A 14502-nucleotide genomic window follows, 5' to 3' on the forward strand; every position below is an offset into this window, starting at 1 on the left:
CTGGATTGGAAGTAGAGCAGCCAGGACTCGAACTGGTGCTCATATGGGATGCCAGCACTGCAGGCGGCAGCTTTGCCTGCTATGCCACAGCACCAGCCCCAACCTACTGCCCATTTAATTGGATTATTTGGGGATTTTTGCTACTGGGTTGTTGAGTTCCTTATATAGTGTGATGATTAACCTCTTTTTTTAAAGAAAATATTTATTTTATTTTATTTATTGAAACAGAGGTTAGAGACAGAGTCAATTAACCTCTTGTTAAATGTATAGATTGCTAATATGTTCTCTATCCTGGAGATTATATCTTCATTTTGTTATCTTTCCTTTGCTATGTATGCAGAAGGTTTAGCTTGATGAAAACTCATTGTTCTATTTTATTTTGTGTCCTGTGCTTTTGGGGTCTGATCCAAAAGATCCTTGCTTATCCTAGTATCCTAGAAGCATTTCCCCTGTTTCCAGGGGAAATGTTTTCCAGGTCTTACATTTCAGTCTTTTTTTTTTTTTTTAAGATTGATTATTTATTTGAAAGGCAGTTACAGAGAGAGAGAGAGAGAGAAAAAAGAGAGAGAGAAAGAGAGAGAGATGTCTTCCATCTGGTGGTTCACTCCGCAAATGGCTGCAATGGCCAGAGCTATGCGAATCTGAAGCCAGGAGCCAGGAGCTTCTTCCAGGTCTCCCATGTGGGTGCCGGCCCTACATTTCAGTCTTTAATCCATTTTGAATTGATTTTTATACATTTCATCTCTGCATGTGGATATCCACTTTCCCCAGCACCACTTGCTGAAAAGACTGTCTTTTTTCTAATTCATGTTCTTAGCGCTTTTATCAAAGATCAGTTGGCTGTAGTGCATGGATGCACTTCTAGGATCTTCATTCTGTTCCATTGATCTGTGGATTGTTTTTATACCATTGCTATGCCGTTTTAATTACTGTAGCGTTGTAATATTTTTTTTTGCAGATTCATTTTTACTTGAAAGAGAGAGAGATCTTCCATCTACTGGTACACTCTCCAAATGGTCACAAAGAGTTACAGAGAGAGAGATAGACATAGAAACTGAGTGAGTGAGAGAGAGAGAGAGGTCTTCCATCCACTGGTTCACTCCCCAAATGTTCGCAACAGCTGAAGCTGAGCCAATCTGAAGCCAAGAGCCAGACGCTTCTTCTGGGTCTCTCATGTGGGTACAGTGGCCCAAGGACTTGGGCCCTTTTCTGTTGCTTTGCCAGGTATATTATCAGGGAGCTGGATCGAAAGTGGAGCAGCTGGGACTCAAACCAGCACCCATATGGGATGCCAGTGCTATAGGCTGGGGTTTGACCCGCTGTGCCATAGCACCAGCTCCTGTAGTATGCTTTTGAAGTTGGTTAATGTAGTATTCCCTACTTTCTTCATCATGCTCAAGGTTATTTTGGCTATTGGTCTTTTGTGGTTCCAAACACATTCTAGTAGTGATTTTTATAGTTCTGTAAAAAATGTTATTGGTATTTTGACAGGGATTGCATTAAATCTGTAAATTGATTTGGGTAATCTGGAAATTTTAATGATATTGATTCTTCAAATCTGTGGGCACTATGTGTCTTTCTATTTCTTCATGTCTTCCTCAATTTCTGTCATTGGTGTTTATAGTTTTTATCATAGAGATCTTTCACCTTTTTGTTTATGTATTTTATTTTTTGTAGTTGGTGAACATGGGATTTTTTTGAGATAATTTGTTATTGGTCTGGAACATTTTTTACACATTTACTTTGTGTCTTGCAGCTTTGCTGAATGGGTTTATTCAACTAGCTTTTTAGTGGAATTGTTTGTGTTTTTCTTTATATAAGATTATGCCAGGGCCAGCACCTGGTGTAGTGCGGATGGGATGCAGTGCTGGCATCCCATACAGGCACCAGTTTGAGTCTTGGCTGCTCCACTTCCAGCTCTCTGCTATGGCCTGAGAAAGCAGTGGAAGATGGCCCAAGTCCTTGGGCCCCTGCACCCACGTGGGAGACCCGAAAGAAGTTCCTGGCTTCTGGCTTCAGATCAGCACAGTTCCGGCCACTGTGACCATCTGCGGAATGAACCACAGTGACAATTTTGACTTCTTCTTTTCCAATTTGGATGCCCTTCCTTCCTTTTTTTTTTTTTTCCTTTTTCTTTCTTTTCTTTTCTTTTCTTTTTTTTTTTTTTTTAAGATTTATTTGTTTATTTTGTTTAAATGGCAGAGCAACAGAGAGGAAGAGACTGAGAAAGAGATCTTTCATCCACTGGTTCATGTCCCAAATAGACAAAGCCAGGGCTGGACCAGGCGGAGCCAGTAACTGGAAACAGTCCTGGCAGTGGGAGCTCAAGTGTGTGAGTTGTCAGCTGCTGCCTCTCAGGGTATACATTTACAGGAGGCTGGATCGGAAGTGGGGGTGGGACTGGATCCCAGCACTCTAGTACGGGATGTACGCATCGTATTGTTTTTGTTTTTTAAGAAAGATTTTATTTTTTTTGAGAGGCAGAGTGGACAGTGAGAGAGAGAGAGAGAGACAGACAGAAAGGTCTTCCTTTTCCGTTGGTTCACCCCACAATGGCTGCTGCGGCCGGTGCACCACGCTGATTTGAAGCCAGGAGCCAGGTGCTTCTCCTGGTCTCCCATGCGGGTGCAGGACCCAAGGACTTGGGCCATCCTCCACTGTACTCCCAGGCCACAGCAGAGAGCTGGACTAGAAGAGGAGCAACCAGAGCAGAATCCAGCACCTCGACCGGGACTAGAACCCGGTGTGCCGGCACCACAGGTGGAGCATTAGCCTGTTGAGCTGCGGCGCCGGCCTAGAAAGATTTTATTTATTTATTTGAGAGGTAGAGTTACAGACAGTGAGAGGAGAGACAGAGAAAGGTCTTCCTTCTGTTGGTTCACTCCCCAAATGGCCACAATGGCCAGAGCTGCGCCGACCCAAAGCCAGGAGCCAAGAGTCCTCTTCTAGGTCTCCCACGCTGGTGCAGGGGCCCAAGCTCTTAGGCCATCTTCTACAGCTTTCCCAGGCCCTAGCAGAGTGCTGGATTGGAAGAGGAGCAGACACGACTAGAACTGATGTCCATATGGGATGCCGGTGCCGCAGGCAGAGGATTAACCTACTGCGCCATGACGCCGGCCCCATGGATGTAGGCATCTTAAGCTGAAGTTTAACCCATTGTACCACACTCCTGCCCTGGAAGATACACTTTTAAAAATCACTGTTTATGGACCTAATTTCTAGTCCTCAGTCATATAAGGGGAAGCACTAGCATTGTATCTCTTGTGTCTTTTCATTCCCCATATGGAATTAAACTGCTGAAGTTCAGGTTTCTTTCGCTTTTTAAGTCACTAGTATAACATAAAGCCCTAGATTTATTACATTTATGTGGATGGGAAGAGCACTGGCAGTCATTGGGTCCAGCTTTTCCGTATCACTTCTGCTGGTGGTTTAGTGACTGCCCCAAAACAGGAAGTTGATGGTCAGTCATTATTAAAATTCCTTTTAGATCTTTAGGTTGATTACTATTGAAATTCATTTTAGGGGGCCGGTGCTGTGGCGCAGCAGGTTGACGCCTGTCCTGCAGTGCCAGCAACCCATATGGGTGCCAGTTCTAGTCCTGGCTGTTCCTCTTCCAATCCAGCTCTTTGCTATGGCCTTGGAAAGCAGTGGAAGATGGCCCAAGTCCTTGGGCCCCTACACCCATGTGGGAGATCGGAAGAAGCTCCTGGCTCCTGGCTTCGGATTGGCACAGCTCCAGCCGTTGTGGCCATCTGGGGGGTGAACCAACGGATAGAAGACCTTTCTCTGTGTGTCTAGCTCTCTCTGTAACTCTGTCTTTCAAGTGAATAAAATAAATCTTTAAAAAAGAAATTCATTTTAGATCTCTGGCCTTAACTGTCATCGTAAATATTTTCAGGTACTCCTTCATAGAAACATACTGTGCTTGTCAGTTGGAAATTTTTTAAAAAGATTTATTTATTTGAAAGTCAGAGTTGCAGTGAAACAGAGAGAGTGAGAGAGAGGAGGTCTTCCATCTGCTGGTTAACACCCAAATGGCCGCAAAGACCAGGGCTGGGCCAGGCTGAAGCCAGAAGCTAGGAGCTTCATCTAGGTCTCCCGTGTTGGTGCAGGGGCCCAAGCAGTTGGGTTGTCTTTGACTGCTTTTTCCAGGCACATTAGCAGGGAACTGGATCGGAAATGGAGCAGACAGGACTTGAACCAGTGCCCTTTCTGGATGCTGGCACTACAAACAGCTTTACCTGGTGTACTGTGGTGCCGGCCCCTGGGAATGTCTCTCTATCAAAATGGAGTTTCAAAAAATGCAACCCTAAAACCAGAATATCTCTATGACTACATTGGACTCATTTTTTAATGACATTATTTATTTATTTGAAAGTCAGAGTTACGCAGAGAGAGAAGGAGAGGCAGAGAGAGAGGTCTTCCATCTGCTGGTTCACTCCCCAATTGGCTACAACAGCTGGGACTGCGCAGATCTGAAGCTAGGAGCCAGGAGATTCTTCCAGGTCTCCAACATGGGTGCAAGGGCCCAAGGACTTGGGCTGTTTTCTACTGCTTTCCCAGGCCATAGCAGAGAGCTGGAACAGAAGTGGAGCAGCCAGGACCTGAACTGGTACCCATATGGGATGCCAGCATGCAGGCAGTGGCTTTACCCACTATGCCACAGCGCCGGCCCCTGGACTCATTGTTTTGTAAGTCATCATATTTTTTCTGGAGGACCTCAGTCTCTTAATATTTGTTTCTCAAGTCTTGCTCTTCTTGAACTGTTAAGGTACTTCTAAGGAATGGAACATTCTCATTCAAACAAGCAAAAAAAAAAAAAAATTGATACTACTCTCAGTATATGTCTTAAACCTTAATAAATGCATTTTTAATAGAAGGGGTTATCTCTTCATACTATATTCTGTTTTTCCATTTCCTCTTTCTCTGCTAAGTACTTTATGACCAAGAGTTGCAAGACAGCTTTTCCAGTGTTCTATGTGGAACTAATTGCAGCAGTGTATTGTAGTGGTCAAAATCATTTCAAGGATTTTCTGATTTTTTTTAAAGATTTATTTATTTATTTGGAAGAGTTACACAGAGAGGAGAGGCAGAAAGAGAGAGAGAGAGAGAGGTCTTCCATCCGATGGTTCACTCCCCAATTGGCTGCAACGGCTGGAGCTGTGCCGACCCGAAGCCAGGAGCCAGGAGCTAGGAGCTTCTTCCGGTCTCCCACGCGGGTGTAGGGGCCCAAGGACTTGGGCCATCTTCCACTGCTTTCCCAGGCCATAGCAAAGAGCTGGATTGGAAGAGGAATAGCCAGGATTAGAACTGGCACCCATATGGGTTGCTGGCACTGCAGGACAGGGCGTCAACCTGCTGCGCCACAGCGCCGGCCCCAGGGATTTTCTGTTTATCTCACTGTTCATATGAAAGCTACTTTTCAACTTGTTTTTGGCTTGAAATGGTGATCTGATTCCTGTCAAGGTGTGTTTATATTTCTACTTTTGAAGCTAGAACAGGACCTGTAAGTGCTCTCTTAATTTTCTGTGTGTGTGTGTTTTGGTGACATATAAATCTTTATTCCTTGTTAGCTAAAATTATACACAAAAAACGTATAAGTTGCGTTGGACTTGAGCTGCAAAGGGATGTTGAGTTTTGGAGGAAGACCTGAGGTAAGGGGAAGAGAACTGACGCTAATCCTGACCTTTAAGAAGGTTTGTTAGCATTGCATAGAGAACCAGCGTTTGGTTCTGGGGAAGCTGAGAGAGGACGGCTACTCTAGAGTGGAAGCCGCAGGTCTCCAGGCGTCGGTGGTTGGAGTTGAACGTGGTACAGAACGGCCCCTCTTCCCACACCATGTTAACAGAAAGCCTGTCCTGCTTAGCGAAGGAAAGACGCTGTCTTCAGGGCCTCTACACAGACCTGAGCACTTGGCTTTCCTTGTGGGTGTCGGAGAATTGTTAGAACGCGTTCTGTGAGTTAGTGTTGCTTACCTTGTAGGGAGTGCAGGCGCCCAGCGTGCCTGGGCCTGTTTCCGTGTTCAGACAGATCTGCTGACTGTGTTCTGCACCATACACTGGAGACACTGAGCCATAAGCCTGAGGCCTTCAAATGTTATTGAACAGACTTTCAACTCAGGTCAGTTGCAAAATGCTCTGACCCAGGGACTTTTTATAGATTTGTTATTTCCTTTTAAGAAGTGTGGTGCTTACAGTGCACCTCTCTGGTGGTTTTAAGAAATGTAAGCCGGCTTTTTGGCAGGGGGGCAGGGATGCCGCTTGAGTAGGAAAATGTCTTAAATTGATTTTCAGTACCTATTTCAGTCAGCACTTTGAACTGCTCTTAGATACCTGGTGCCATTACATCTTTGTGGTTCAATAACTTTCTCTTTTTTGTGCCTTACTTTGCTCATTAAAAAAGCTGTCTGCCAGTGAGTATTTTGATATGTATATTTTATCCCTTACCGAGTGCAGTACTAGACACTTAGTAGATTTTCAGCAGAAAGTCATTGAAAGAGCAAAAAATATTGACATGGCTCCAGGGACCCCTGGATAGGAAAGAGAACCAGCAAAGAAAAAGCACATGATCTAACTCTCCAGGAGCCCTGAGGGAGGGGGAGACCGGAAAACAATGTGATCTTCAGATGTTGAATGGACTTGGTTGAGAACTCTGCATACTTCTGTGCAAAACAGACTACTCTAATGTCAGTTTCCTGATTGGTTCATGTAGCATGTCTCATTAGCATATATTTGCAGTTCCCTGGTTGGTTGTTGTCCCTACCTTCTGGTTGTTATCCCTACCCTCTCTGGTTGGTTTATTCTGGTCTCCTGATTGGTTGTTATTCTGCTCCTGCCCTGATTGGTTAAATCTGGATCCAATTTTCAGAAAGGGGTCAGAGAGAGCCATTTTGTGTATAAAAGAGCCAGCACTGGCAAGTTTCTTTGGGAGCTCCTCTCTTGGAGACCCCTTCCTGACTGTTGTGGCAGGAGATTGCTCACTTTTTTTTTTTTTTTTTAAGATTTATTTATTTATTTGAAAGTCAGAGTTACACAGAGAGAGGAGAGGCACAGAGAGGTCTTCCATCCGATGGTTCACTCCCCAGATGGCCACAACGACTGGAGCTGTGCCGATCTGAAGCCAGGAGCCAGGAGCCTCCTCCAGGTCTCCCACATGGGTGCAGGGGCCCAAGGACTTCGGCCATCCTCCACTGCTTTCCCAGGCCATAACAGAAAGCGGAATTGGAAGTGGAGCAGCTGGGTCTCGAACCGGCACCCATATGGGATACCAGCATTTCAGGCCAGGGCTTTAACCTGCTGCTCTACAGCCCCAATTGCTGACTTTCAGTAAATCTCACTTTGCTCATTGTCCATGTCCACGTGGAAATTCTCGTCATTGTGAGACAAGAACTGAGATTGCTCTCATCATCCTGCAGCACTTACTCCACTGCCCACTCAGTGTCTTCACTCAGGCTCAGTTTGGAAATCAATGCCCAGAGAGAACTCTAAGACCACCCTCCCTGAACAGCAGCCCACATGGCTCTCCTCCCATACTCTGCCTTAGGAGTTTTGTTTTGTTCATTGCTGTCTTTGTTTCCAGTGGCTAGCATATGTAGTAGGCATCAGTTGTTTTTTCTGGAGGGTAGAAATTGTGCCAGATACCTGGAGGGATGTAAATACAAATCAGAAATGGGTTCAGCCCTTGTATACATAAATAAATACATGACAAGGTGGGTTTGGAGGACATAAGAACTGCTGGAAAAATGCTGGGATAGTTTGGAAGGCTTCTTGTTGTCATTTGTTTTATTTTGAAAGGGAAAAAGAGACTGACAGAGCTCTTCCATTCTCTGGTTCACTCCCTAAATAGCTGCAACAGCCAGGTATCTGCTGGGCCAGGCCTAAGCCAGGATCCCTGAACTCAATCCAGGTCTTCCATGTGGGTGGTAGGTACTTGAGCCATCTCCTGCTGCCCCCAGGGTATACATTAGCAGGAAACTGGAGTGGAAGTGAAGGTGGGACTCAAACTCAGCCTCTCCAATATGGGAGGTGTGTGTTCTAAACAGTGTCTTAATCCCTGTATCAAATGTTTGCCCAGTAGTTTCGAGTTTTATTCTGTATAGCTGGCTTCTTAAGAAATGGCATTTCAGGGGCCAGTGCTGTGGCAAAGTGGGCTAAGTCTCTGCCTGCAGCGCCAGCATCCCACAGGGGAACCGGTTTATTCCCCGACTTCCCTTCTTCCTATCTAACTCTCTGCTATGGCCTGGGAAAGCCGTAGAGGATGGCCCATGTACTTGGGCCCCTGCACCCACTTGGGGGATGCAGAAGAAGCTCCTGGCTCCTGGCTCCAGCCTTTGTGGCCATTTGGGGAGTGAGCCAGCGATTTGAGGAGTGAACCAACAGGAGGAAGACTTTTCTCTCTGTCTCTCCCTCTCTCAAATAAATAAAATCTTTTAAAAAAGAAAAAGAAATGGGATTTCAGCTGGGTCTTATTTCAAACTAGAAATCACCTACCTTTAAGCAAAGGCTGAGAGATGGCAATGCAGAAAGGGTGGTAGATCTAAGAAAAGGTGAAGTACGCAGTTTGACTAGAACATACTAGTGAAGAACTGTGACATTAGTTGGAAAGTAGGTTAGAACCAGGTCAGCGGAATGTCTTAAAATCCACGTCAAGTATAGACTAGATTATCCTGTTAGCAGTGTGGGTATTGACAATTTCCCCTCCAAGGCAGTTAAATGTGGTAAGTTTGTACCTACATAGGGAAAGAACTTAAGACTTGAATTTAAGTTATGGAGTAAGCAAGTGAAGGTAGCAAGAATTTGTGTTAGAATAGTTAATAAAGCTCAAAGGTAGATTTGATGGTACATTGTCAGCAAATTCACAAATTAGTCAGTTAATGAAAATCAAAAGAAATGGGAGGAGCCAAGATGACTCAAGGTTCTGAACCTGAGGGCTTGTCATTGAATATAGAATCAGAGAACTTGGGGCCGGCGCCTTGCCACAGTAGGTTAATCCTCTGCCTGTGGCGCTGGCAGCCCATATGGGTGCTGGTTCTAGTCCTGGATGCCCCTCTTTCAATCCAGCTCTCTGTTATGGCCTGGGAAAGCAGTAGAATATGGTTTAAGTGCTTGGGTCCCTTACCTGCATGGGAAACCCAGAAGCTCCTGGCTCCTGGCTTTGGGTCAGCGCAGCTCTGGCTGTTGCGGCCATTTGAGGAGTGAACCAACAGAAGGAAGACCTTTCTCTCTGTCTCTCCCTCTCACTGTCTGTAACTCTACCTCTCAAATGAATAAAATATTAAAAAGAACCAGAGAACATGAAGAATGAGCACATTTGAGAAAAAGATTAGTTTAATTCTGAATGCATTGTTTTGGGGTGCTCGCATGCAAGTGGAGAAATGTGGTAGGCAGTTGTTGGAAAGTTACCGAGGTCTGAAATTTGGAAATTATTTCCAAAATAGTTTTGGAAGCCCTGAAATTCTAAGAGAGTAGGTGAAAAAGGGATGGAAAGTAGTAGGGAACAAATTCTTGGGAAATACCTCATAAGAGGATCGGAGGAAGAGCTAGAAAGAACCAGACAAGTAGGAGAGTGGTGAAAACACCCACGTCCCACATCAGTGTCTGGGGTCAAGTCCTGGCTTCACTCCCAACTCCAGCTTCCTGCTGGTGCACACCCTGAGAGGCAGCAGGTGACGGTCAAGTTGCTGGATCCCTGCCACCCACGTGGGAGACTTGGATGGAGTTCTCAGCTCCTGCGGTACTTGGGGGAAAGTCAGCAAACGGGAGTTCTCTTTTTCTCTCCTCTCTCTTTGCTTCTCAAATGGGAAAATGAATCACGATTTTAAAAAATTGGAAAAACCAAGGAAAGGTATTTTCAGATAGAAATAAAATTCAAAGCTGTGTTCTTCAGAAATAGCTGTTTTGTAAACTTGGGTGTATGGTATATGAATGTATTTGTTTTATATGTTACCCTCCTGTATTATTTAATAGCATTCTTTCTTTTAAAAATTATTTATTGATTTTTATTTGAAAGAAAGGTAGACCAATCTCCTGCCCTGTTGTTCACTCCCCAAATGCCTACAACAGCAGGGTTGGGCCAGGCCAAAGCCAGGAGCTGGAAACTCAATCCAGGTTTTCCACTGGGGTGGCAGGAACCGGAGTGCTCAGACATCACCTGTTGCATCCCAGGGTGCACATCAGCAGGAAGCTGGAGTCAGGAGCAGAGCTGGGACTTGAACCCACGACACACTGATGTGGGATGTCAGAATACTCCCAAGCTTTGTTTTAACTGCAACACTTAATGACTAAGCTTTTCTTTCTTTCTTTTAAAGGTTTATTTACTTGAAAGGCAGAGTTACAGAGAGGCAGGGGCAGAGAGAGAGAGATTGAGAGAGAGTGAGAGAGGTCTTCCATCCTTTGGTTCACTCTCCAAATGGCCACAATGGCTGGAGCTGGGCCAATACAGAGCCAGGAGCTTTCTCTGGGTCTCCCATGCCAGTACAGGGGCCCAAGCACTTGGCTGTCTTCCACTGCTTTCCCAGGCAATAGCGGGGAGCTGGATTGGAAGTAGAGCAGCACTGGCCCCACTGCTAGCCTTAGTGCAGTTCTTTACCTGCAGTAGGCTCTAAATTATTGGGTATTCTTAAAGAGGTCATGGGTCCCCCAGCAGGATATCTGAGGCCCAGCCCACTGATGTACTGTACAGCCCAGTAAATAGGTTGAGAATAATTTGTACTTTGCATGTTTTTTCTCAGGTTGTCGTTCATATTCCTTTTGTGATGTATTCTTGATCTTGGCTATTTTTGTTTCCTCTTTGGTAAATGGCAGAAGCCCTAACCAGCAATAATAGAAAGATCTCTAAGTGCATAACCCTAATGGGGTTAGGGATTGCATCAGTGCTTATATTTTTTGTACCCTTGAGCTATTTGGTCAGTGAATTATTTTAGACTATTTTCAAAGAATGTTAATTTTACCACTTTTGTAGCTGGCTTCAAAAATCTAACAGCAAACTAGAAGGGTAATTGCTTGCTACAAGTGATATAGAGGCGACAAATAGTGAAAACCTGAAGCTGATTTGTTGAAAAGATGACCAGAAAGATTTTAATAGCATTTTACAAAAGGATCAAGGCTAAAGAGACTTGGCTAATGTGGCTGCATTTTACCAGGGAAGAACAAAGGTGGCACTCAATGATGCTGACCCTCCTGTAGGGCATGGAAAAAGAAAAATCTATATTTAGCCAAATTTTTAGTCAATCAGTAGGTGATTATGACTTGATCGAAATTTTGTAGCCCATTAGTATGACAACCATATACTTCTAAAAAACAAATGCAAATTATCATGGCAAGAAAAAATAAGGTTGTGTAGCCCATAGTGTAGAACAGGATGTAAAGTGTCTGTAGCCTGTTCTGTGTGGCACTAGTGTTAAAGACAGCAAGGGCTTACTAAAGAACACAGCCAAAAGTAGAGACATCATCTAATTTGTTACATGGTGTACTGTGTGGCACGTTTATAATCACATCCATTTAACAGAGGTTATTAATTTAAAAAGTTACCTAATTGTTGAAAACAGTGGTAGTACATGCATTTATTTAGAAATTTGTAGTTTGGATAAAGAAAGAAGAGTTTTGGTAAAAATGTATCTCTTCAAGGTCTGATTTAGTGAAAACATTTGTTAGGTTTATATTGAGGATTTTTATTTACCTTTAATCTGGGTGAGTTAATGATAAATATACTTTTTAAAATCTGAAATAGTTTATGCAAAGCAGGAAATAATATATTTTGCTCTTGTAACATTTCCTTTCCCTTGTGGTTTAGTGGTTATAGCAGTGCACAAGGTCTTACACTTAGGTGTTTGTTGAGTTCTTGTATTGGTCTTCTTAAAATTGTAAAGTGTGTTCGTATTAGTGTATTTTCAGGGTTATTAGTTAGGCCTTATCAATGTAAGACTCAAAGCTTTAAAATAAGACCTGGTTGTTAAATTTACCTCTGTTTGGGTGGAGGGCGAGGAGGGCCTGGTGTCTGCAGTGTGCTGCGGGTGGGTTTCGTGCACGGCCAGAGCAGAGCGGACGCCCCTGCAGCGCGGAGCGCTCCTTCCCTCTTCCTCCCCAGTTCTGTGTATCTCTGAGTAACACTGGCCAGAACGTGTACGTGAGTGGATGCTTTCCAAATGTATGTTGGTGTTCCCATTAACTAGACGTCTTGTATGGTGAATTCACTGTCTCGACAATAGAAACAACTGCGTGTTATTCTAATGATGGCGCTTGTGCCGATTTGTAGGCGAAACCTCACCAAGCTGTCCCTGATCTTCAGCCACATGCTGGCAGAGCTGAAAGGCATCTTTCCAAGTGGACTCTTCCAAGGAGACACGTTTCGGATCACGAAAGCAGACGCTGCCGAATTCTGGAGAAAAGCTTTTGGGGAAAAGTAAGTCTCAAAATAAGGAATTTGTGTAACAGTAAGTATTTTGTGTTTAGTGTTTTATTAATGAAATACTTAAAACATGTGACAACTTTGAGAAAAATAATGAGTGTGTGTATCCACTTCCTAGTTTTGGTAAAGACTAACTTTTTTAAAAAAGATTTATTTTATTCATCTGAAAGACGGAGTTACAGAGAGAGGTAGAGACAGAGAGAGAGAGAGAGGTCTTCCCATCCGCTGGTTCATTCCCCAGATGGCCACAATGGCCAGAGCTGTGCCAATCAGGAGCCAGGAGCTTCTTCAGGGTCTCCCACACAGGTGTAAGGGCCTAAGGACTTCCACTACTATCTCAGGCATTAGGAGAGAGCTGGATGGGAAGAGGAGCAGCTGGGACTAGAACCAGCACCCATATGGGATGCCGGCACCTCAGGCTAGGGCTTTAACCCACTGCACCACAGTGCCAGCCCCCAGACTAACATTTTTGGCCCTAATCATTTATTTAAGGAAAAAAAATACAAATTTGGATGGAGTCCATGCTTTTTGAATACTCTACCCTTTCTCCTGCCTCCCCCGCATCCTGTCTGTTAATGGACATTGGCATTTCAGATCATTTGCTCTCACAGATAAGGCCACAGTTAACAGTATCTCAGTGTCTTCATGTGCAGGAGTTTCCCTCAGGGTGGAATTGTTAAGTTGTGGTGTTCACATCTTGAGCACCACGTGGGGCCAGCAGTGTGGCAGCAGCAGATTGAGCTGTGTTGTGACACCGATGTCTCCCATCAGAGCATTGGTTCAAGTCCAAGTTGTTTGGCTTTCAATCCAGCTCCCCACTGATGCACCTAGGAAGGCATTGGAAGGCGCAAGTACTTAGACGCCTACTGCCCGGTGGGAGACCTGAATGGAGTTTTTGCCTCGGGGTGTCAGCCTGGCCCAGCCCTGGCTGTGGTGGCTCTTGGGGGAATGAACCAGCAGATAGAGCTCTCTTTTTCTCACTCGTTCTCTCACTCTGCCTTTCAAATAAATAAAAATAAATCTTAACAAAATAGGTACTGCCTAATTGCTTTTCACACTGGCTGTAGCAGTTTTTAGTCCTGGAGGCAGTATAGGAGAGTTCCAGCAGCCCCGCCGTGTGGCCGTGTGGCCAGTGCTGGTGCTGTGGACTGGGATCCTCATTGCTTTCTGTTCCCAGGTGGCAAGGGAACTTGGCATCTTCTCTTTTTTATCATCAATCAAGGCTCTGGCTTTTTTTTTTTTTTAAACTATTTCTTGATTTGTTTGAAAAGCAGAGTTACAGAGAGAAAGGAAGAGTTAGAGAGAGAGACCTTCCACCTGCTGGTTCACTCCTGGGGCTGAGCCAGGCTGAAGCCAGGAGCCTGGAATTCCATCTGGGTCTCCCATATGGGTGGCAAAAGTCCCAAGTACTTGGACCATCTTCTGCTGTCTTCCCAGGCACACTAGCAGGAAGCTGGATTGGAAGTAGAGCAGCTGGGACTTGAACCAACACTCCGACCTGCTGTGCCACAATGCTGATCTCTAAAAAATCATGTTTTATACATAAAATATAAACTAAGATTTTTCAAAACCAAAAGGAGTGTGAACAGGCTTAAATTTATTTTTTAAATTTAATAACTATATTGGAAAAGACTTTATTTGCTCTGTTTAAAGATAGGTGAATAGATAAACTTTCCAAAGGCAATGAGACTATATCTGTTTCATTTTAAAGATCATAAACAGAAATCTGATATCTCTTGCTGGTGTTATCTGGGGCTAATCACTCTTATGTTAAATAATCTCTTCTTCCTTACTCTCAGAACTCTGTCCAGTACCTTGAGCCTTTTCCTTCTGTCTGTTCTGATAGTGTGGGTTCCTTAAAGAACACAGGATGCTTTATGGGCTTTTACAAAGTCAGGGTAGATGCAGTTTTTAGATAGTAAAGATATGGCCACAGAGTGTATTTATTGTAGGAAAAGGATAATCTCATCTCTCTTTCTATACTTTTCTAAAAAAAAAAAATGTCTGCAGAAAGGTGAGAAAGGGGATTAGTTTGTGTCAAACTGCCAAAAAGCAGTAGAAGAAGACTTCTTTGTTGTTAGTTTATTAATTGGAAAG

The 14502-nt window shown here is 44.1% G+C and overlaps 1 protein-coding gene across 1 annotated transcript in view; it reads left to right on the forward strand.

Annotated features, from left to right (window-relative positions):
- The window catches only part of CBL (Cbl proto-oncogene), an 87540-nt gene that overhangs the window by 44332 nt on the left and 28706 nt on the right, over positions 1–14502 (forward strand). The window contains exon 3 of the mRNA XM_062197192.1: positions 12253–12399. Coding sequence (XP_062053176.1) covers positions 12253–12399 — 147 coding nt within the window. The remainder of the gene's footprint in view (positions 1–12252; positions 12400–14502) is intronic.

Source organism: Lepus europaeus, chromosome 7 (genome assembly GCF_033115175.1).
Source record: "Lepus europaeus isolate LE1 chromosome 7, mLepTim1.pri, whole genome shotgun sequence".
NCBI lineage: Eukaryota > Metazoa > Chordata > Mammalia > Lagomorpha > Leporidae > Lepus > Lepus europaeus.